Below are 25265 nucleotides of genomic sequence, written 5' to 3'. Positions count from 1 at the left end.
TGATTTTCCACATCAAATATTAAAAAGAATTTGGCTGGTCTTCTACCTGTAGCCTACTTATAAATATAAGTTTAGCTCTCATGGCTAAATCAGGGACATTATCAGTCTACAGCTGATATTTGAAGTGTTTTGTGCGAGTTTAACCAGTTTCACAACGTCAAGGAACTGCAACTGATTTTAATCAGAAGTTCTGGGTTTTGTTTATCTGCGCAAGAAGGCTTCACTTGTCAAATGCTCCTGGGCTTCTCAAGACAAACTTTCGGTAATATCTGTGTTCCCCCCTTCAGGCTGAACTTTCTGGTCCCTTTATCATTGGAGAAAACATTCTCACGCTATTAAAAAAACAAAAACTAAATCACAAAGCAAAATAAGGCCTTGATTTAATTTCAAAATAGGGAGTCTCTAATTTTAAGATCTGCATTTACTGGAATAACTGAAACCTGCAGTCTATATGATATTCTTGGCATTAAAAACATATAATACTGTATAATACTTAAAATAAAAGTTGTCTCACCTGCATGTTCTCTCTCAGATCGGTGGCTTCCCGTAGTGGCTGTGCAGCAGTTTTAAAGACTTCATCCAGAGCTTTGATGAAAAGTATCCTCATGGTGGCATATTCCCGACCCCGTTTACCTTTGCGGACAGAAAGCCCCCTTTTGTGAGGTTTACCCCCACCGCGCCGGTTGGTAATAGCCACATGGACAAAGAGCCAGGCATGTGGAAGTACGTCACCTGTAAGAGACTGTAGGGGAACGTGGCGATAACCTGGCTGAATGCACTCGAATGGAATGGTGTACTGACCGATAAACTCATCCCCGATGTAGTCGTCATCCAAGACAACAAATCGCACCATTGCCAATTCTGGAAGGTTAATTTGAAACTCAAAACTCTCATCAAAAATGGGATTGTCTTCGTTCTGATGGACAGTTTTAGTCCTTTGCTCAGCACAGTCAGCAGGGATGCCGTGAATTTCAATGTAAACGTAAGGGTCTACGACATCGCCTTTGGACCCCGAGCCCTTGGGTTTGGGGAAATTTTGCCCACTGATAATCTTTATGTGAAGGAGTTGTGGAGATACTCCTGGAACCGAGTCTTTAGTATTGGCACTGAAATAAGACACCTGCTCCCTCATGATAGCTGGACGTAGAACGTAACCGCAGTTCCCGTTTTGCCTGAACCAGCCAATGTTAAGGTCCATCATGAGCCCGGGTGTTTGATAGTTCATTGCTACGATCTGACAGCCGCATTTCCAAAAGTCCTGTGGGTTCATGTTGCTAGAATCGATTCTCATCGGACTGGGATAAACCCTTGCCAAAAATTTCTTATTGTAGTTAACGAAGTCTCCAGGGTGGTCGGTAGCACATTTACTGGCAAAGACCTCATTGAAGGAGCACAGCTCCCAGTGTTTCTGATTCTGGAAAGCTGACACAAAATCCTTAAATCGAACAGATTTACACAAGGTTACCAAGTCGGATAAGTCCTTGGAGAGCTGAAACTTTTTGGGTTGAGCAACTGTCTGCTGTTCTACTACTTGTTCGCTGTTCACCCGCTGAGCCATTTCAGCCCCCTCGTCTTCATCAGTCACTTCACCTTCTGTCCCAATGAAGTTGCTCGCTAGTTTTTTGCCCTTCAAAAGAATCTTACCCTTTAATTCAGAGGGGGATGGAAGGTAGCTGTCGTCAAGGTTGGGAGAATCCAAGTGAATTTTGTCCCCGAGTATTTTTTTCAGGTGCTGAAACATGACCTTCTGTTGAATTAACGAACAGTGGTTCTCCAAGCACAGTATTACAGGAAATTCTGATGCCACAAAGGCATATTTGTTGATGATGTCAATGACGTTTCGGAAAACGATCTGTGAGGTCATCGTGTGGCCAGTGTAAATGACCGGTTCGTTATCGGGCCCATCCCAAACGTCAAGCTCCACACTTCTGCAGCCCATCTTAAGGGCCCGGATGTACCCTGTTACATCTGATGGACCCTTGAATTGGTCCTCTATCAGGTAGGTGTTATGGGAGGAGTTGATGTAATAGTGAGACAGAGGTTGATTCATATCTTGGCATACTGTTTTATGTTCAGGATCAAAAATGTGGCAGTCTGGTGACATGAGGTAATTGGTAAATCCATCCAGTGAGAGCCATCTCTTCAACTGCCCCTCTTTTGAGGGTTCATACTTCTGAATCACTTCTATGCTGATGTCCTCACTCACTTTGGCCATACCCTGTTCTGCCTCCAAGAAAATCATCAAGTCTTTAGCATCAAGAAATTCCTTGTTGCTGGAGAACTGGACTAGCAAAAAATAAATTTCTGGTCTTGTGCAAAGATCATGAAAGACTTCGATGAACTCCTCCTTACTCACTTTGCTACCCATTTTTTCTTTCGCTTTGTGCAACTCCTTGAATTTGAGCTCTATCTTGACATTTTTAACTCCAGGACTTAACTTCTTGATCATCTGTACGGCCGAACAAAGACTGATGCTTTTTCCGCCATTCGCACATGCTTCGTCAAAGAGTTCTCCCAGCCAGGAGGAGCGCATGTTGTCCTGACTACTCTGAATCATGTTTAGAGTGTGTTTGCCATACGACATGAGGTACCTGAGTCCAGTCACCCATATATTAGCTACATCAGCCGAATTTGCCACCAAATCAAGCGATTCGTAGTTTTCCCCATAAATGATGGAAAACGCGCAATCCTCAGAAATCTGATCTGAAATTCCGTTGGTCCTGAAGGTCTCCGTGTTCTTGCCGGTTCGTACCTCTCTGATGGATTTTACGTCAATTTTGGCCTTGTCCGATTCTTTTTTTGACGGCTCCCACCGCAGAGACTGCATATCGGCATCTAGCATGAAGTAGCGATGGTATACTCTGGAATTGGAGCGAACTTTCCTCAGTTCTGAGCCGTCTACCATTGAATTAATGCAGTCGCTTGCACTGCTGATCTTCTTTGTTGGCATGCTACTGAACGACACCGTCTTCTTCCTCTCCTTGCATCGCCTGGAGCCATCCTGGAAAATAAAGGGATGCTAAATCAGTATTCAACTATATGATTATTATTTGATAAACTACTGAAAGATATGAAAGATAGTGCGCATCCAGTATCACCAGGTGGGATTTAAATTGCGTATGAATGCCTGTGCAGCCGTGCGCATTTTACTTGTTTGAATGAAGTGCTTGAAGTGACCCAGTGCAATCAATTTTTTTGCGATTAATTGTCTATTTAATTATGTTACAATATTTTAACATAGAACATTGTCAAATAACGGAGATTACATTTTTGCCTAGTCACCTGTAGTACATAAAGTCCTGTCATGTAAGACATATATTTCTTTCATCTTGTCTCAAATACATGGGACAGCTTTGGAGAGGTTATTTCGATGTGTCCTCGCTCAGTTTCATCATCTCTGCTGATGTGTGCTGTAATCACTGCTGCTGTTATTACCCAATTGGAACATCAATGTGCCATTTTCTTTTATAACTCCCAGAGCCCAAAGGCAGGAAAATATTGAGCTAAACAGGGTTTAATTAAGAAAATAATTACAACACTTTCACAAAGAGAGAGCACTTAAAGTATTGACTGGGGTAAGTATGGCCTAAGGTAAATGTAATATAAATGTCCCTGGCACTTTATCTATTATATCTGTTTTGGTTTGTTAAACAAATGGAAACGAAAGCTGTAATAAATGCACTTTTGAGTTGAGAGCCCAGATATAACAATGCAGACAAAAATACCCACGCAAATAACAATATCTGGTAGGGTTCGGGAAAAACATGTCTCTTTTTGTATTATGATAAAGTGTATTTTAGAGGAGATACTTTACTCAATATAAAGTCCATTTGAAGTCAGACCATTTATAAAAAATGGCTTGCTATAAAATTCCCCAACTTTCCGACAAATAAGCAGTTAATAGATACACTGGGCCAACCAGATTACATAAATGCAGTGCACTTCATATTGGTGCTGACTTAATCTAGGTCTGTCTCCAGCATAACGCACACAACATTTTCTCTGTTCTAGCAGTCTCTTAAAAATGTTCTTCAGGTCACCTCCAGCACCCACAAATAGTCACTATCCCATGATAACTCCTGTATCACTTCTTAAGAGCTCAGTTTGGCCTTGATCCACCCGCCTGTCTCCGTATATGATGTGGTGCAGGTGCTGGAGCTTTTACTCACACTAATGGCCCCAATGAATGTCAATGGCTTCAGTCCATTGGAAATTTATTCTAGCTGGGTCAAAGGAAATGTGCTTTCCTATTGGAAATAACTGAGCTCTGGAGGTTAACCTAATTGTGGTTGTGGGGAATAACCCTCCTGAGTAATCATATGATACAATAAAAAGCCTGAATTAACTTTAGACTTCCTTTCTCAAATCAATCTGCATTATCGGTAACAACTGTATATCGTTTTTCATCATGAACTCTCAAGGCGCCATCAACATCTTCAACTGACACCAGCTGAATATTCTTGTATTATTGTTATTGTATATACCAGTGGTCTCCAACATGGTGCCCGAGGGTCTGTGAGTTGCATGCCAAAGCACATTATATTAAGCCTCAATTTTAATATTTATAACATTTTTTATATTAGCTTGGCTTCTTTTATGCATGTTAACATTTGAAACAATGAAAAAACATATCAACAATTGAAACAAAATAAACAAGTTAAACAAAAACGTTTTAGTAGACGCTATCAAAAAGTAGCCCTTCAGATTGTTTTATCCATTGTGGTAGCCCTTGCTAAGGTTGGAGACCCCTGGTATATAATGTATACTGCACATATACATCAATACATACTGTTAGTGCATACTTGCATGCTGAATTGAGATTTGGTCTTTGTTATAGACTAACATTTTGATTTTAATATGTAGTAAAATGCTATTTTGTATTTACTCATGTTCTGTTAAGGAAATGCAGATTTAATTTAAAGTGACAGCTTTTCGACAGCCTCCAAAATGTCTCTTACGTAGAAAAAGCAATGTTCCTGATCAGTGTAATGTACTGCATCATCCTGTGTCTAATGGACCATCAGAAATAGCCCGAAAAGCTTTGGTTTATTAACACACAAGCAGCCATTTTAGTGCCATTTCGCTGCCTTGCACTTTAAAAGTATCCATAATATAGTCTAAAACAATCTATGTATACAGTGCAAACAAATAACTTTCTTACCTAGTATTTTTGTCTTGTTTGCAATACAAATATTTATAAATTCTTAAATTAAGATTAAGCATTTTCTTGATGAGTAAAATGACATAAGAAAATAAGTCATGTTTAGGCAAAAACATAAAATATAAGTGAATTTTTGTCCTTAAAACCAATGGGGTAAGAAAAAATATTGAACTTTTTTCTTTAACACTTAATAATAAAAAAAGAAAAACGTTTTTTTTTCCTTCACTTTTTTTAAAACTAAAAACTAGACTTATTTTCTTGGGTCATTTTGCTCATCAAAAATACATGTTAATTGAAGAATTTTAGATATTTGTACTGAAAACAAGACAAAACACTAAGAAAGAAAGAAGGTCTGTCACAATAATTAAATTATCGTCTCGCCGCGATTATTTGACCTCATCGCAATGATTTCAGATCACCGTAATGATTGCATAGCTCTCTAAAAAACACAAGGAGGAGCTGCAGCAGCGCCTGTATAAACGAGACAGTATCAGATGGCGCTCCTTAAAGGAATAGTCTACTCATTTTCAATATTAAAATATGTTATTACCTTAACTAAGAACTCTTGATACATCCCTCTATCATCTGTGTGCGTGCACGTAAGCGCTGGAGTGCGCTGCGACGCTTCGATAGCATTTAGCTTAGCCCCATTCATTCAATTGTACCATTTAGAGATAAAGTTAGAAGTGACCAAACACATCAACGTTTTTCCTATTTAAGACGAGTAGTTATACGAGCAAGTTTGGTGGTACAAAATACTGTAAAACGTAGCGCTTTTCTAAGCGGATTTAAAAGAGGAACTATATTTTATGGCGTAATAGCACTTTTGGGAGTACTTCGACTCGGCGCAGTAACACCCTCCCTCTCCCATTATGAGAGGGAGAAGGGGAGCGGACTTTTCAGGCGAGTCGAAGTACTCCCAAAAGTGCTATTACGCCATAAAATATAGTTCCTCTTTAAATCCGCTTAGAAAAGCGCTACGTTTTATTTTGTACCACCAAACTTGCTCGTATAACTACTCGTCTTAAATAGGAAAAACGTTGATGTGTTTGGTCAATTCTAACTTTATCTCTAAATGGTACAATTGAATGAATGAGGCTAAGCTAAATGCTATCGAAGCGTCGCAGCGCGCTCCAGCGCTTACGTTCACGCACACAGATGATAGAGGGATGTATCAACAATTCTTAGTTAAGGTAATAACATATTTTAATATTGAAAATGAGTAGACTATTCCTTTAACTGACAGTGTAACACAATACATTGCAAAGCCATTTAATATAGTGGAAAAACAGCATTTGGGGAATTTTATATCAAACCATTTTTAATAAATGGTCTGACTTCCTGACTTCAGAGGGACTTTAAATTGAGTAAAGTATGTCCCTTAAAATACACTTTCATCATAATACAAAAAAGACGTGTTTTTCCCCAAACCCTACCAGAAATTGTTATTGCGTGGGTATTTTTGTCTGCATTGTTATATCTGGGCTCTCAACATCAAAAAGTGCATTTATTACAGCTTTCATTGCCATTTGTTTAACAAACCAAAACAGATATAATAGATAAAGTGCCAGGGACATTTATATTACATTTACCTTAGCCCATACTTACCCCAGTCAGAATTTTTATCTAAAAACTAGACGTATTTTGAAAATAAGACAAACAAGACAACAAAACTAAGAAAGAAAAGTAATTTTTGCAGTGTAGCTTATTGTTTAATACCTGTCCAGGAAACCGCACCAAGATGTTTATTATAAGAGGCCTGAAGCCATGTTTACTGCATATTCTTCTACAACACCTTAAAGAGATCTAAATTAGTTCAAATATATAATTTATAAGCTTTAATAATTATTGCTGCTGACTGACTGACACTTAAAATAATAATTTAGACAGTGATAAAAATAACTTGACTCAATCATCTACAAGCAACAGGGGCCTTTGGCAAGATCAGTGGTGAGAAACAGACCTTCATCTAGGGCAGGAGCTGCTTAAGGTCTTGTCAGACAGCACTCAATACCGACCTAAGAATATCTTACACATTGGTTTTTGGTGCCATTAAATATTAAAACGCAAGGCCTAATGATTTTGACAGTATCCAATTTCCTAAATTCTGTTAACCAACTGTTCTTGACCTGCTTACATTAACATTATGAACAATGCTTCACCAATGACAGGGCTGGACAATATGGCCAAAATTTTTATCATGATCTACTTCTTAATTTCGGTCGATACAGTATAAATCTGGGGGAAAAAAGGTATGCATACTAAAAAGCCTTAAAAAAATTACCACAATGGATGACTGTACCAAAAACATTTGAATTTTTTTTTGAAAAAGTATGAAACCTCCTCATATGAAAATATATCATTTTAAAAATAAAAAGCTATACATATTTTAATGGTTATCTTTAATTCTTACAAACTAAAAAAATTGATATTACGGTCCAATAAACATGAGACTTTTAGGCTCACCTTAATAAGTACACACTGAATGTCAGTCAGTGATAAATGCTGTAATGCAGGGATCTCAAACTCAAACAGGCTTGAGGCCATTTCTGAGATCGACATCTCATAGGAGGGCCGCAGAGCTATTTTAACATTAAAAAGCACAATATTTCTGTAAATATACTGGTTAAATTCTATTATTTCTTTCACATTTGTAAACTATTATGCATTTTTGAGACCAGTTAGGTAGTGTTTTTTGTTTGATATATTATGGATTTTTCGGTCACAGACTTTCATAAATCCATGTGTGTTATTCCATAATTTTAATCAAGTTGCTATTATAATAATATGTTGAGAAATATTAATAAGTAAAAGTGACCCTAAAATGGTAGAAATCAATATTACATACTGTAAGCTAGTTGGACAGAAAAATTTATATTACTGATTTATTTGTAATTGCATAGCAAACTAGATAGTGATTTATTAGATACTAAACACTTTTTTCCAATTCAATTTTATTTATATAGTGCCTATCACAATTGGTAATTGTTTTACAGCAGCTTTACATTAATAGAAGCAGGAGAAAACACAGAAAAATCGACAGACAATATAAGTGGCAAAATACAGCGGCTATGAATAAACTTTACAAGCGAGCGTATAAATAATGTAATGTATAGAAGACGGTGCTAAATAAAGCCAATGTCGGCTGACTCCCTGTGTTGAAAAACAATTATATACATATTATACTCAAAACGAAATGACACAGCAGCATACATACTTTAATCTTTTGCATATTTCTCCTCATCTTTCCTCTTTTCCTAATCTGGGTATCTAATGGCTTAAGCCTCTTTTCCCTCATCCACAGTTCAATGTGTGTTGCGTTACATCTCCAGCTCTCCCTCCCTATGAGGTGTCATTATTGGAAGCTGTGACTTGAGGCAAATTAACCCCAAACCTCCTTCTCGTGCTTCTGAGTGACTGACAGCTTTTCTCTGGGCAAACACTCCAAAGTCCTGAATAGATTAATTGATTGCATGGTGACAATGATATGATTGACATGAGGTGCAGATGAGCAATTAAGATCCGACCACTCATCCCTTTTTCCTCGCCGTCCCGGAGAGCGCGAAGCATGGTTGCTAGAAGACTTCACGGAGACGCGTATCCACTAGAGCACTTTGGAAAGAAGGAAGTAGCGTTTTCAACTTTGTTTAGCACACGTTTTGAGATGCGACATCTGAACGGCCTCTTAAAAGTTTTAATCAATTATCAAACAAATATAAAACTAGGTAAATAAAAACCTTTTAGCCACCTGAATTACAGTATGTTATATGTAATGTATATCAAAACATAGGAAATGTGTTTAAATCTTTCCCCGCCACTGACGAGTTATCTCATCAATTAAGAAACATTTCCGTGCCAATAACGCTTTCCCGACGAGTTTTTACAGTAATCTGTAATTCTTCTCTTACCCAATTTATAAAAAACGGAAGCATCCGCTAATTTTACAAATTTTAAAAGTGTATGTTTTGATAATCATTCTGAATCTGATCTCTTACAAATATTCTTTACAAATGCGCAATTATTTAAGTTTTTAAATTAAATATATATATATATATTTTGAAGATACATACCCATATTTAGGACGTTATAAAAAGAGAACAAATGAAGATAGAACGAAAGTGTTTTTCCTGTTTTGTTTGAAAGCAGAGGGTCTGTACTTTCATCTGATATATTTGTATGTTTATATATTTATAGAATAAGATTTTCTTGTAAGGCTTTTGTAAAAATCACAGCCTTTCCGTGTTTTCACTGTTATATGTAGGGGGTGCTGTTGTGCATCTTATAAAAGAGTAAAGCATCTACAGTATAGATCCCAAAACAAGTGAATAAGATAATCTGTGTAAACTAGGAGGAGCGGATAAAGCTTAGGGGTGCACCGATGTATCAGCCGATGATGCTTGCTATGCTTCTCAATGAATTACAGTGAAATGCCACTACATCCAAAAGCCAGAGGGCGCTCTTGTGCAGAAACTCAATATGCGCTGCAGACGAAGAACCATACACAGGCAGCTATAACACACAGCTCCAGGAAATGCCTTAAGGATATATTTATATTGCTGTTCTTGAAACCTTTTCATGTACTTTAATGATAATAAAGAATATGTATGATTATGTTTGACGAGTGTTGTTTTTTTCAAATTCAATTCAATTTTATTTATATAGCGCTTTTCACAATTGGTAATTGTTTCAAAGCAGCTTTACATTAATAAAATCAGGAAAAAAACACAGAGAAATGACAGATAGCATAACATAATACAGCTAGCATAAGCAGCAGAATTTGCTGCAGCTATGAATCAACATTATAAGCGAGCGTATTACTAATGTAACGTATAGAAGAGGGTGCTAAGTTAAGCCAATGAAGGCTGACTCCCGGGTTGAAAAATCCCCTAGGAGATCGAGGTATCATCTGCATAGCAGTGAAAACTTATACAAGAAAAGCATATATATGAAATGTATATATGAAAGCATATATAATGAGAACAGGATAGGACCTAAAACTGATCCCTGCGGTACGCCGTATTTCGTCAAATGCATGTTATAAACGACTCAAACTAAAAGTGATTCGGATCGATAAGGACTTACTGATCAAAAGCCGCAGTACAAGAAATAGCTGTGAATAATATTGGCTGTGCAATTCAGAATAGTTATCGGCCACGTATTATGAGTGTATATCTACATTTATCGGGCACCCCTACTTACACTCAAGTTGATGTAGTATTGAAAGTCTGGGAACCATGGCCACTTTGAAAAGCCCAAAGACCACCCAAGAGGCCATGTGACTGACACGTAAAGCAAACAATCACATTTCGCTTTGTGCAGTGCCATGTTTAGGGGTGAGGAAATGTCCCACAATAACAGAACAGTGTGCAACTAGTAAATTAGTAATTCATGAACATCTCATAACAACAAATATCTCTTTAAACCTCCACCAAATGCGTCCAGGAAAACTATTGGACGTCTTTGAAAGACTTTATGCCGTGAACCTCCCAAAAAACAGCTGTGTGTTGTTTCAAGGCAGACCAATAAATAACGCAACACATGTCTCCCGGAAATCCTGTATAGTTCAACCAATAAAAAGGACGACTTGTGAAGTTGCTGAAGTGTTTCCAGAAAAGTGTGCCATATACATGAGACGTTTAGCCTACTTTAACTTTAGTCTCTCAGCCTCAGATGGCTAATGTCATCATCAAGCATTTAACTACATTAAAATGTAAAAAGTCAAATCCAAATTCGATCTGGAAAAAGTGATTGACAAAGAAATGATTTACATCGCTTTGTGTACAATATGTTTTTTTATGAAACTTACCCATAAGTATTGACAAAAGGTGAATGAATAAATCATCATTGTTTGTATAAAAGTAGAGGCTATTTTCTTTCTTTTGATTAACTAAATTTTCATATGCATAAAACTTAATATTCTGGGGGCCACAAGGTTATGTGACTATGATCAAATTGCTTTCTCTGACTTGGCGGTGAAAGAGTTAACAACAATGTTCACATTGAACACATCAGTGGATCACGTACAGTACATGAACCAGGATGAGGAATTTAAAATTTAAATATATAAACATGCAAGTGGCCAAAAGTGGTGACCTGGGGCATGTTTTCCTGTTTACATGCAACTGATCTGATCTGTGCTAGATGTGGTAACAAGCTGGTTGACAGTGTTAAAGTCTATAAACAGTGACATTTCTAACAAAAAAGAGCTTGTGAGTGAACCCGGTGGAAACAAAAGAGACTTAAAAGCAGAAGGGAACTCCTACAGTAGTCATCTAGTCTACAGAAAAAAAGCTCTGAGGAAAAGCCGAACCACATGACTAAATATAATCTGTTTGATCTGGAGAAAAATGCAGAGGGTCCTGTCTGAGAGGATGCTTGACCTTTAGGTGTGGCCACATACGGGGCGGTGCATTTCTAAACTCGTGTCCTCTAGGCAAGGCGTTTTTTTTTTGGCAAGAAGGATATCCTGATTCGGTGTTAGGAAAGCCCTTACATCCCCAGGCTAGAAAACAATGCTGTAAAACCCCTCGTGTCGAAACGGCAGTTATATTATTTCTGTAAAAGTTTTTTTCTGGCCATTACATAATGGCCTCTTTTAAACCCTGCTGGGGTCGGATCAGGCGTTTCATTGTTTTAATGCATATGCTTTGATTATGATTCACATGAATGACTAAATAGGACTATTAAAGTGCACCTATTTCATTGCTAAAAAAAACATTCTTTTGTGTATTTGGTATAATACAATGTGGTTTATGGTTAAAAAAAACATTATTTTCCACATACCGTAAAGTTTTTAGCTCCAGATATCCCTGCCTTCCTCAAACACATTAATTTGTACAAAACTCATCGATTTGAAAAGCTCTGTGTCCCTGAACGGCCAGCCAATTTGTACGTTGTGATTGGCCTGAATACATTTGACATCAACCGGAAATGTGACACTCCTTACCATGTTTGAAAGATTCACTCACAATGCAATGATTGCTGACAAGAGTTAACTTACAAGCTGCGAGTCAAAGCGTGAGGAATTATGATAATGACCGTCGTGTCCCCCGTGAGCCAACTCACGTTATCGTTTACTTTAAGCTACAGTATGTACCTTTTGCATATCATTAGCATGTACTAATACTAGTGCTGCAATGGAACGCAGTTGATAAGTGATCCGTACTGATCACGACCCATGGTTCGGCTCGCACGATTCGCGGATTAATACACAAATTTAAATAGGGAAAGTTTATTATTTGAACATGTTTCAAAGGTTTGCAAATGTTAACATTCAAGTGATTTTAAACAATTTAACCACAAATAGACGCTAAAGTGAGCAGTAACACTTTACGCAAAACACGCTTGCGGTTGAATGTGTCCGGTCCAGCTTTAGTCAGATGTGATCACCTTTTAAAGATTAGCAGATTCAGAACTCTCGATGTGTAAACTTTAGAGAGTTGCGTCACTGTATCTCATACTGTAGTGTATTAAAATACATTTGGCTAATAGAGCAATGAAAAACAACGTGACATTTTTATGTGGGACGTTATCTGCGGCGTTTGTAATTCGCCCTCTGTCTGTGTGCGCGGCCGCGCGCATGCACTCAATACTGCGCACACGGAAAGACGCGTTTCATAGAGCAAGCGAACATTAAATCTTTCTGTTCTTGACAGAGCAGATTCAAACTAAATGATCTCCACAGTATTCTTTTTCTAATAAAACATTTGTTTATCTCTAAAGTGTATGTATTGATTAGAAGCAGAAACCAGTCTGTGCCTATTTGGTCTTAAAGAGACAGTAACCTCAATTAACCTACTTAATTCTGTGTCATTAATGTTACTCAAACAACCCAAGACAAAGAGAAAATCACTTCTGAAGCTCTAGAAAAAATAATTATTACATTTAATTAATACAATAAATACAGTGTTGATTCTATTTCTGTATACCTAATGATAATTTTAGACCTTACTTAATGTGCAACTTTGTTCTTTTTTATGAATGTTTCTAATTTCTTGATTTGTTATTCGATTTTCCCACCTTTTTTCGCTGATCCGAAAAATTATCCGTTTCGTGCCTCAAAAACCATAATGTGATCCAAACCGTGAGTTTTGTGATTCGTTGCACCCATAACTAATACACACCTACACAATGTTAAATCATGAATCGGATGATAGTTGCTCTTTAACATTTCTCGAACTAACATAACATTTATGACAAAGTATTAAACTTCCGCAAAATGCATGCAAAATCCAAGAGAGGTGTGCCGTTTTTCGACACAATCATTTTGTTTAAAAAATCCCAATTATGTAAGCGTATATTCTGGAGCGAAAACAATTTAAAGGTCTCTTTAAGCAACATACTAGCAAATCGGCGATGGCGAAGATCTGGCATTGTTCATAATACTGTACAGTATGTCATCCTGTCTGTGAAATTTGTGTTCAAATCTAAATCTAACTATGAGATCAGAAGCATCAATGTTTGATTTCAATCACTGATTTCCTAGATATCCATTGTCCATTAAAAAAATAAAAGTCTTCAAATATTAAATGTACGAAAACTCCCAAGATCACTTTTGCTTTAAGTGCTATTATAATTCAGAACAGTCTCCACCTAAATAAATAAATGAGTCAAAAACAGCCGGTTGTCATCTGCTTGGCTGACAGATTCCCAGAAACCCAAAACATACGAGCGAAGGTTTGCGAGAGATAAAAGCGCACACATGTTAATTGAGGGATTAAAGAGACTAAAGGACAAAGATCCAACAGCAGGATTTGTCTTTAGAATTTGCTCTGTGTTTGTCTGATAAAGCACGCTTCTCGGATCCCATCAGAGTTTATGTCCCAAATGGATTGCAAGTCATTTTTTCTGGCCAACTGCACCGCTCTGAACTGTATGTCCCTCACAGATATGCACCAGAGAATATTTATTTGCTATGCTTCAGTATGTCCCTTTTTGAGATTACACTGCAGTACAGATTGTAGTGCTTTCCTGAGGAAAAGCAGATGACATCTGCGAGCTTTAATATACTCAACACATTCATCTTAATAACACAACAACATCCCACTAATGCTATACACAGTGCTAAAGGTAACTGGATGGCTGAAAATGTATGAATTTCATTGTCGATTCATTACACCAAGTGGCACCTGCAAAAAAGAAGATTAAGCTTTTCTCACATCTAATTACATTGTTTAAGACATTTTTACAACGACATTAACAAGTGCACACAAAATGTGTCTGTGCCTGAGAAAATCTTTAAAGTCCAACTGATATGCAGCACATACAGCCGTGGAAAAAATGAAGAGACCACTCCAGTTTTGACTTTAATCTTCATTTCTAGATGTATTGGGACCACTTGAGTCAAGTGTCTGTTGAATTTCAACAAAAGCAAACCTCAGGAATGACACAAAGTCACCAAACAGCAAATATAAAAGACTTGGAGATAAAAGATCTGACTAAAAATGTGGGGTTTTCCTAATTTTTTAAAATGCATGTAAAACATTAGTATTTTGTTGTTGAGAAATGAACTTGTTTTCTCTGCAGTATTGAAGATCGGAACACACACCATATTTTTTTGTTATTTTGACCATGTTTTCCCCATTTCTGTTTTTAGTAAATTAATGTAAATAAAAACTTTATTTTTATTTGGCAGAAATGTTGTTGGGTGATTCTCACGAAATCCAGATTTAGAAGGTGTCCTGCATCAGAATTTTTAAAAAGCCCTTGAAGCCAATTTTTTTATAAGATTAAGGTCTGAACTTACTATAACCATTATTTTTAGAGAATTTAAAAATATTTCCTATAGAATTATAAATTTTTTTTAGATTATCATTATCAACAATTATCATTAGAGCAACATTATATTACATTAAATAAATTCATTTACAAACTCATGTTTCGGTAATGAGAACTAAAAAGTTGTCTAAGTACTATGATAAACAAAATATCAACTTTTATCTGGAGAAAAAAAATAAGAACTGCTTACCTGCTAGCCATCTTGAGTGTCACAGTCAATTATGTCCCTACCAACATTTTTTTTTTTTTTTTTGAAAATGTTAGGCTTAAACAATGATTGAAAATTGTTGTGGGGGGTGAGCAAATTGGTCTTGGACACATTTATATTCCTTATTATTGTCTCTACATTTACCAATGATCACCAAATGCTACACGTTTCTTTAATGTAAATGTTTATAGTATAACATGCACTGAAGCTTTTTATTTTTTAGATTTTTTAATGATAAATTTTCCATGTCAAAGAACCTAAATCCAGCCATGGACACGTTGCGGTAGTGAAAATTGTCCCCTTAAATGTGGAAAAAACAACACAATTGGTTTGTATGACGTAATTTAAAAATGATCTGCAAAATAGTACATGAAGAGATGTTTGTAACTGTATGCTTCTTATTTTGCATTTACTTTTTTATAGGGCTGTCAATAGATTTAAAATATTTAATCGCGATTAATCGCATGATTTCATGAGTTAACTCGCGATTAATCGCAAATTAATCGCACACTTTTATCTGTTCTAAATTTACCTAAATGTAACATTTTTCTAGTTTTTAATGTTCTAATCAGCATGGATTTGGATAATATATATGCTATATGCAAATGTATGTCTACAACAGCCTGTTTACATTTTCAACAGAACCATCAGCCATAGTTTTATAAATGTTTTTGCCTTTAGAAGACCTTGTTCTTTCTCCATTTCTGTTTGCTGCTGCATCATTTGTGATCTGTGCTGGCAAATTGAGTTGGGATGAGCAAATGTTCAAAAATTTGTCATTTAATTTTTAACATTCTCTATTAAAAAACTTCAAAACAATTGGAACAATTGTTGGAATCTGACAAAGCATGACAGAACTATACCCGTTAACGCAGAGCAAAAACAATATCAATATGTGTTGCATATATCTTTTTCTTTTATTGTTTAACTTTGACATTGAGACAGACCACTTTAAGATACTGTAGGTCGGATAATGCAAGGGTTTAATATAATGACACAACAGATACTTTTCCTTAACAGTTAAAGGAATAGTCTACTCATTTTCAATATTAAAATATGTTATTACCTTAACTAAGAATTGTTGTTACATCCCTCTATCATCTGTGTGCGTGCACGTAAGCGCTGGAACGCGCTGCGACACTTCGATAGCATTTAGCTTAGCCCCATTCATTCAATGGTACCAATCAGAGATAAAGTTAGAAGTGACCAAACACATCAACGTTTTTCCTATTTAAGACGAGTAGTTATACGAGCAAGTTTGGTGGTACGAAATAAAACGTAGCGCTTTTCTAAGCGGATTTAAAAGAGGAACTATATTTTATGGCGTAATAGCACTTTTGGGAGTACTTCGACTCAGCACAGTAACACCTTCTCTCTCCCATTATGAGAGGGAGAAGGGGAGCGGACTTTTCAGGCGAGTCGAAGTACTCCCAAAAGTGCTATTACACCATACAATATAGTTCCTCTTTTAAATCCGCTTAGAAAAGCGGCCAATTAATCGGCCGGACGACAAATCGGTCGACCTCTACTATTTTCTATAATTTCTGAATGCTTTAAAAACGAAAATAAAAAGTGAAAGAAGACGCATCTAAAACGTGCAGATAAAGAAAAACTGCATTTTTAACGCGTTTATTTTGACAGCCCTACTTTTTTATCTTAAATGTCTCATGACACCTCATAAGTCTAATTTCACGAGAATCACCCAGTTGAATTTATCATTTTACTTAAACACATACCTATAAATAGTAAATCTAGAAAAACTGAAAGTGACCCTTGAAATTGTCTCTAAAAAAATGTCCACGCCTGTGTACTAGGGCTGAAACGATTCCTCGAGTTACTCGATTTACTCGATTCAAAAAATTCCTCGAGGCAAAAATTCTGCCTTGAAGCCTCGTTAAATTCCTATGACGCGCACTACACGCGCCGAGATCTGATTCACACGGACCGTTGTTCAATGTTCAGGAAGCACGTCATAGCGCGTGATACATTTTGAATTTAGTTGGCGCGATGGCGGAGCGAATATGTCCATAAACGGCAGAGAGAGAATGTCTAAAGTTTGGGATCATTACATTCAGCATCTGAACCGAAAATATCCACTGCTGTTTCACCAAGCGTTGATGAAACAAGGTAACGTAGCTTCCGCTGATTTTAATCCCATACTGTATTTGTAGCGATGTAGTTATGCGGTTTGACTAGATATGATGTTTAGCTTTGATGTTTTTAAGTAGTAAACGTATTCACGTTCAATTGCAGGACAGTATAGTTTAAAAAAGAACCCCCACACACACACGCATGCACTACAGGTGTGTGTACCAAAAAACGGCACCACAGTGCAATCATATATGGGCAACTTGTAATCTGACATATTTTGTTCAATAATAATAATCTCTGTCTTATTGGAGTTTAGCATTAGGAAGTTATTCTCTCTCACGCGAGTCAGACCGATCGCGCAATGCATCACATATGCTTAAACTTTTATGTAGCCACGCAACAATAATTTCAGCATGCATTCACTATACAGCGGGACGTGATGTTGTGATTTTTCGAACGGATTCTTAACCTAAAATGCACCGCAATGCTAGTGATGCAAACCAAATGCAGCGTTCTATTGAAAAGTAATGTATGTATTTCTGCAGTACCAAAATGCAATGAAGCAACTGAACGTCTGACTGGGGTGTCACTCTTCCTCACGCCCAGAACGCGTGCACACACACAAACACAAGTGCACGTGCGCGCATACACACAGGTTGTTACCATAGCAAATAGGCTCACCCCAGAAATGATATTTATATGTTAAAAGCCTAATGGTAAATGCTGCAGGTGTAGAAATGTACATAAACCAGATATTTACTTTGATGTCAGGGTTAGATTACAGCATGAAACCTGTTGTGCATATTAATAAATTAAAGTGTTTAATTGTTGGCACTAGCACTTATAAACACTAAATGGGTAAAAAATTGAAATAAATAGGCTTATTTCTTGGAGCCAAATACCTCCGTTTTTTTAGAAATAAAAGCCAAATGCTTGAACATTTCACAGCCAAGTCATTTTCGTTATGCATTATTTATTTTGGTTGTTTAAAAACACACAAAAAAATTATCCGATTACTCGATTAATCGATCGATTCAGTGCTAGATTAATCGATTACAAAAAGAATCGATAGCTGCAGCCCTACTGTGTACACATAAACAATACAATGTCTACAGCTTTATTGAGCTGCCTTGACAGCATTTTATTGCATCACAGGTAGGGCTGAAACGATTCATCGAGTTACTCGATTTACTCAATTAAAAAAATTCCTCGAGGCAAAAATTCTGCCTCGAAGCCTCGTTAAATTCCTATGACGCGCACTACACGCGCCGAGATCTGATTCACACGGACCGTTGTTCAATGTTCAGGAAGCACATCATAGCGCGTGGTACATTTTGAATTTAGTTGGCGTGATGGCGGAGCGAATATGTCCATAAACGGCAGAGAGAGAATGTCTAAAGTTTGGGATCATTACATTATCATTACATTCAGCATCTGAACCGATAACATGCACTGCTGTTTCACCAAGCGTCGATGAAACAAGGTAACGTAGCTTCCGCTGATTTATTCCCATACTGTATTTGTAGCGATGTCGTTATGCGGTTTGACTAGATATGATGTTTAGCTTTGATGTTTTTAAGTAGTAAACGTATTCACGTTCAATTGCAGGACAGTATAGATTAAAAAAGAACCCCTTGACACACACGCATGCACTACAGGTGTGTGTTCCAAAAAACGGCACCACAGTGCAATCATATATGGGCTTATTAGAGTTTAGCATAAGGAAGTTATTCTCTCTCACGCGAGTCAGACCGATAGCGCAATGCATCACATATGCTTAAACTTTTATGTAGCCACGCAAAAATAATTTCAGCATGCATTCACTGTATACAGCAGGACGTGATGTTGTGATTTTTCGAACGGATTCTTAACCTAAAATGCACCGCAATGCAAGTGATGCAAACCAAATGCAGCGTTCTATTGAAAAGTAATGTATGTATTTCTGCAGTACCAAAATGCAATGAAGCAACTGAACGTCTGACTGGGGTGTCACTCACGCACAGAACGCGTGCACACAAACACAAGTGCACGTGCGCGCATACACACAGGTTGTTACCATAGCAAATAGGCTCACCCCAGAAATGATATATTATATGTTAAAAGCCTAATGGTAAATGCTGCAGGTGTAGAAATGTACATAAACCAGATATTTACTTTGATGTCAGGGCTAGATTACAGCATGAAACCTGTTGTTCATATTAATAAATTAAAGTGTTTAATTGTTGGCACTAGCACTTATAAACACTAAATGGGTAAAAAATTGAAATAAATAGGCTTATTTCTTGGAGCCAAATACCTCTGTTTTTTTTAGAAATAAAAGCCAAATGCTTGAACATTTTACAGCCAAGTCATTTTCGTTATGCATTATTTGTTTTGGTTGTTTAAAAACACACAAAAAATTATCCGATTACTCGATTAATCGATCGATTCAGTGCTAGATTAATCGATTACAAAAAGAATCGATAGCTGCAGCCCTAATCACAGGCACTCTTGACACAAAGCTAGTAGGGATGTATCAAGTGACAAGTAAAAGACAATCCCATAAAGCATTGCAGAAAATCCATATACAAATCCATATATTTAATTTGATACAATAAAATATTGATAAATGTTGAACTTAGGTCATAACGATTAATCGCGATAAATCTATAGCAGAATAAAAGTGTGTGTGTGAACTGTGTATAATAACTTTGTATAGATAAATGCACACACATGCATTTATGTTTAAGAAATGTTTACATTTGTATATACATTTATGTATAAGTCAGGGGCGGATCTAGAAAAATATTCATGGGGTGGCAAGGGGGTGGCATGAGAACTACGAGGGGTGGCAATGAAGTAAGCATCCTTGCATGGTTGTCGTGGATACAAGAAATGATATACTGTATATACTATATTCGGTGTATACACTCTTAAAACGAATGTGTTAAATTCATCTCTGTGTTATTTTTAGAACAACACACTTTGTGTTGTTTTAACACATCTTGTGTTGTCCCTTTTATTTATATGAACTCTAAATCAGCACGAAATGACACATAATGTGTTAAAATTAACACATAATGTGTTAAATAGTTTAACACAAAGCAATGTGTTAAAATTAACACACCCTGGATGTGTTAATTTTAACACATTGCTTTGTGTTAAACTATTTAACACATTATGTGTTGTTTTTAACACATTAAGTGTCATTTAAGTTCATAAAAAATAAAAGGGACAACACAAGATGTGTTAAAACAACACAAAGTGTGTTGTTCCAAAAATAACACAGAGATGTGTTAAATTAAGGACAACACACTAGATGTGTTGTCCTTAACTAGACACAAGATGTGTTAATTTAACACATTCATTTTAAAGGGAAATTCCGCCTTGAAATGATCCCAGGGTTAACAACAAACGTGCACCGAGTTCGACCATTCACTCGAGTTTGTTTTCATGCTAGTCTAACGTGACCAGTGTTATTGCTAAATGCAAATCAGCATGCCATGGCAGCCCTCGGGGCATCAGTGCATCAAAAACAAAATCGCCATGTCCACACCACCAATAATGCTCAAAATAACCCCACACCTACACCGCAGCACAACGAGGGTCTCCACATGCAAACCGAAGCATTGAGAACCCTGCAAGCGCACAGGCAGTCCACCAAAAAGAAACATTTACCGTTCACGTCCGGACCACACATCCACGCGGGCGCCATCCCGGGAAAACTAAACTCTCGCGCGAAACGTTGTTGCCCTGAACAGGTGTTGTGCTTTCACGCGAGAGTTCAGTCCTCCCAAGATGGCGCCCGCACGGACACGCGATCCAGACGCGAACGGCAAATGCCTCTCTCCAATAAACTGCCTGTACACTTGCAAAGTTCTCAATGCTTCGGTTTACATATAGAGACCCTCATTGTGCTACAGTGTAAGTGTGGGGTTATTTTGAGCATTATTAGTAGTATAGACATAGCGATTTCGTTTTTAATGCACTGATGCCCCGAAGGCTACCATAACATGCTAATTTGCGTTTAGCAATAACACTGGTCACGTTAGACTAGCATGAAAACAAACTCCAGTGAACGGTCGAACTCGGTACACGTTTGTTATTAACCCTAGGATCATTTCAAGGCGGAATTTCCCTTTAAGAGTGTACACTGGACCTCAAATCTGTATAACATAAAAAACGCAACAACAAATGTTCCTATAAGTACCCAAGCAGCTACCTTTAGCATCTCTACTGTAGCACCCTTTGTCTTAATACACACATCTTACCAATATCTAAAAAGACTGACTGTAACCATGATGAGCAAGGTTGAACATAATGGTATAAAGACTGTTATATAAATAAAATAGGTTTGCCTAGTTTATATTAATGTAAAACATATTTGAAAGGCACACATCTCATAACCCTCTTCTTTAATCCATTCACTCACTTCATGATGGATTTCTGTGTTTTCACTTATTTTTAGGTCTTTGCCATCCATATGTTTCTTTCTTTCATGACTTCATCTACTCCTCTCTCTTCCATAACATATTTTTATGTTTTATTTGTACCTTCCACTCCCATAGTATTTGATTTTTCTATTCTTTTTGGTTAAAAAAAATGGATATCAGCCTTTCTTTTCATATCAATCAATCATTTAAAGACACTAAAAAGAAACCACTAATGTTTTGCAGGGATGCGTGATGATGTGAGGTGCTTTAATAGATCAGAATTACTTGCTACAGACGTGAAGAGATCGATGGGCATAAGTTGCACGTTCATAAACATTCTTGCCTTTCACCTCAACGATGAAAAAGTAACTTTTGTGCTTTTTATACTTTGTGCTTGCGTCCGCTACCTTTGCTTTGAGCTCGTTGTACTTTCCATCGCTCTGTTGTCGCGGGTTTGTGCGACTCGGATCACGGATGGACTGCAGCGTGAGAACCGGGCTGTATGTGAGTGCCTTGGATGGGGCGATGCATCCTTTCACGGCAGTTTTTTCAAAAGTCTCCAACCACGCCAGAAAAGATCGCTAGATTTGTCCTAGTCGATTTTTTAATAAAGTCGCTAAAGGTGTCTAAAAAGTTTCTTAAAATAGCGACAAAGTCACCAAGTTGGCAAACTGTGCGGGCTTTTTTACACGGTAAAAGACTTTCTGCTCGGACTATGACCGGGTATGAACTCTGCTGCCTCTGATTGGCTAACGATGGAAATTAAGCCAATCATAATCAGCTATGTAGTTGTCCCACCCCCTCTAAGACACACACACCAATCATCGTCAGATATGTGTCTCCCACCCCTAAACACACACAGAGAAAAGCTGCATTGCCTTTCTGGTTAAAAGAGCCTACTCGGGTACATATTATATATATTAGGATACCAGCGCTGGGGTGGCATATGGGGTGGCAATGCTTTTATTTAGGGTGGCAACTGCCACCCCGTGCCACCCCGGTAGATCCGCCCCTGGTATAAGTTATAATGTATATAAATATTTAAAATGATATAAATTAGTGCTGGGCAAAGATTAATCGCATACAAAATAAAAGTAATTTTTTTTTGCATTATGTGTGTGTGTGTGTGTGTGTGTGTGTACTATGTGTAATATTATGTATATTTTACCACACACAGATATATATTCATTTTAGAATTTTTTTATTTATATATATGAAGAGTTTGTTGCAAAACGAGTTAACTCCATTTTTAACACTTTTGTCAAAACATGTTTATTATTATGTTATCATGTTATTATTTTGTTTTATGGTGCTACTTAGCTGTATTTTTTAAGTTATGAAGGTTTAAATCAAAACAAACCAACTGCAGTTGAATTGAAATTAATTGTAATGCACAACCAAAAAACGAGATTTCTGAACAATTAAAAAAATGGTGGTTATCTCGTTTTGCAACGAAACTCTTCATATATAATATAAAATATATAAAAATATAAATATATATATATATATATATATATATATATATATATATATATATACGCATTTAAATCTTTCTTAAATACATACATGAATGTGTGTGTGTATTTATATATACATAATACACACAGCACACACTCAGGCTATGTCCACACGAAGCCGGTGCATTCCCTATCCGATCATTTTTTTTCCTTGCTCTAAAAAAATAATCCGTAAACACGAAACCACTGAAACCGACTGAAAGCGGTGTAGTATATATGCCGGACCAGTATGGGGCGCTGTAATTCTGCCACAGATATACACTATACACGGAGAAGAAGACTTTGAGCATGCGCATAACCAACGTATGGTGTTGTCCATTATCGCTTATTGGTCACCACAATTGCATAGAAGCAATAGATTTTGCTGTAATAAAGCTAGTAGGCTTTAGTAGCTTCTGTAGCACGAACACAATCACGTAGTCCGCCGTTATGTTTGTTGCTGTTACGTGTAACGCTTCCGACACGTGATGTGATGACGTTTTCGCTTCACAAAATATACGGATTGGCTGTACAGACGAAACCGCAAGGGTGTCGGTTTCAGATTTATCCACTTTAGGACCCGCTTTCAAAAAATAGCGGATTCAGTCTCCCAAAACGCCGGATCCGTGTGGATGAAACGCCAATACGATAACAAATTTATACGTATGCAGTGATACGCGTCTCCGTGTGGACAGCCCCTCATATATTATGGCAAAAATCACTTTTATTTTATATGTGATTAATCGCGATTAATCTTTGCCCAGCACAAATTTTTCTTCAAATTATACATGCATGTGTGCATATTTATACATACATCATTATTATACACAGTTCACACACATATATATGATGTAAACAAAAACTTTTATTCGGCTATAGATTAATCACGATTAATCGTTATGCATCCCTAGTTGGACTCTAACTAAAAATGTAAAACTCTTACTATTTTTGTTTACACATTTTGTTACTACATTTCCAGTCAATGCTAAGAAAAATGTGTATATTTAAATAGCTGTAATTAAACTGCATTGGCATAAGCACTATACTGACATCAGCCACAAAGGATGTGATGTTTCCCAAGTTGTGCATTCTCAGGTGTATTTCCCAAAGCCAAAGTTTTCTATATAACCTTCCCTCTGTCATTGTGGGACATGTTCATAACATCATGATCCAACTTCAACCTCCTACACACACTCACAAAGCAGCAGGGCACGTCTCAAGATGCTCATGAGACATGTGAAATGTCCCTTTCGGCTCTATAATGGTGCCATGGAGTGCTTATTAAGTCCTGCATTACAGAGGAAAGAAGTGACAGGGAGGCTATTGCACATCAATCACGTCGGGCCCTTTTTTTTTTACACACAATCTCTTTTACTATGAAGAAAGAGTATAACTAAAGTCTTTCCTAATGAATATGAAATATAAATCTTAATGCAGGGTGCTGGGCAGCTCTTCTTTAACCATGAAAGTGATACAAGCTTGAAAAATGTTTATAAAGCAAACATCATACAATGTTTGTTAAGATTAACAAGTCCATCTCAAACGGAAACCTTAATTTTTACATAATAAATTCAGCAAAATTTTTGCAATTAAGTGCATTAAAAATCACTTAGAAATATTCAATTGTGCATTAGACATTCAGCCAATGGTCTGTGACGTCTTAGGCTGAGACTATATTTGACCCAACGTTCCCAGCATTTTTAAACTGTTAGATAGATCATTGGGTACTTGCAGATGAAAAAAATATTTTTTTATAATTTTCTTGTACTTAAATGTTTTCCGTAATTACTGTTTTAAAACAATGCACACAGTGAGCAAACCACAGATATTAAACCGAGATCTCTCATTTAACACAAGCATCTACTGTTGTTTAAAACAACGTGCACATTGACCTTTTTGACACAGTACATGCCTGTTAACAGACACAGCAGTTCTTTCATTAACAAAGCACTACTACTCATGTCAACATCTACTAACAAATTAAAGAGCTTGGAAAAAATGCCAGCCTTTGTCATTCTACAAGGACAGAGGTGCGTTTGTACGCCAACGCAACACGGATGTTTGATCACGACCATATATAAATTGAAGTGGGGGCAGACAGTTTATTAGTATGAACTACT

General features: G+C 36.9%; 1 protein-coding gene across 1 annotated transcript in view; it reads right to left on the bottom strand.

Moving 5' to 3' along the window:
- Positions 1-25265, bottom strand: part of plcl2 (phospholipase C like 2) — a 71571-nt gene that overhangs the window by 35145 nt on the left and 11161 nt on the right. Inside the window, exon 2 of the mRNA XM_055211363.2 lies at positions 515-3001. Within this exon, the coding sequence (XP_055067338.2) occupies positions 515-3001 (2487 nt within the window). The remainder of the gene's footprint in view (positions 1-514; positions 3002-25265) is intronic.

The sequence above is a fragment of the Misgurnus anguillicaudatus genome, chromosome 10, assembly GCF_027580225.2.
Source record: "Misgurnus anguillicaudatus chromosome 10, ASM2758022v2, whole genome shotgun sequence".
Taxonomy (NCBI): domain Eukaryota; kingdom Metazoa; phylum Chordata; class Actinopteri; order Cypriniformes; family Cobitidae; genus Misgurnus; species Misgurnus anguillicaudatus.
Note: the sequence above shows the minus strand (reverse complement) of the source record. Positions and strands in the feature narration are given on the sequence as shown.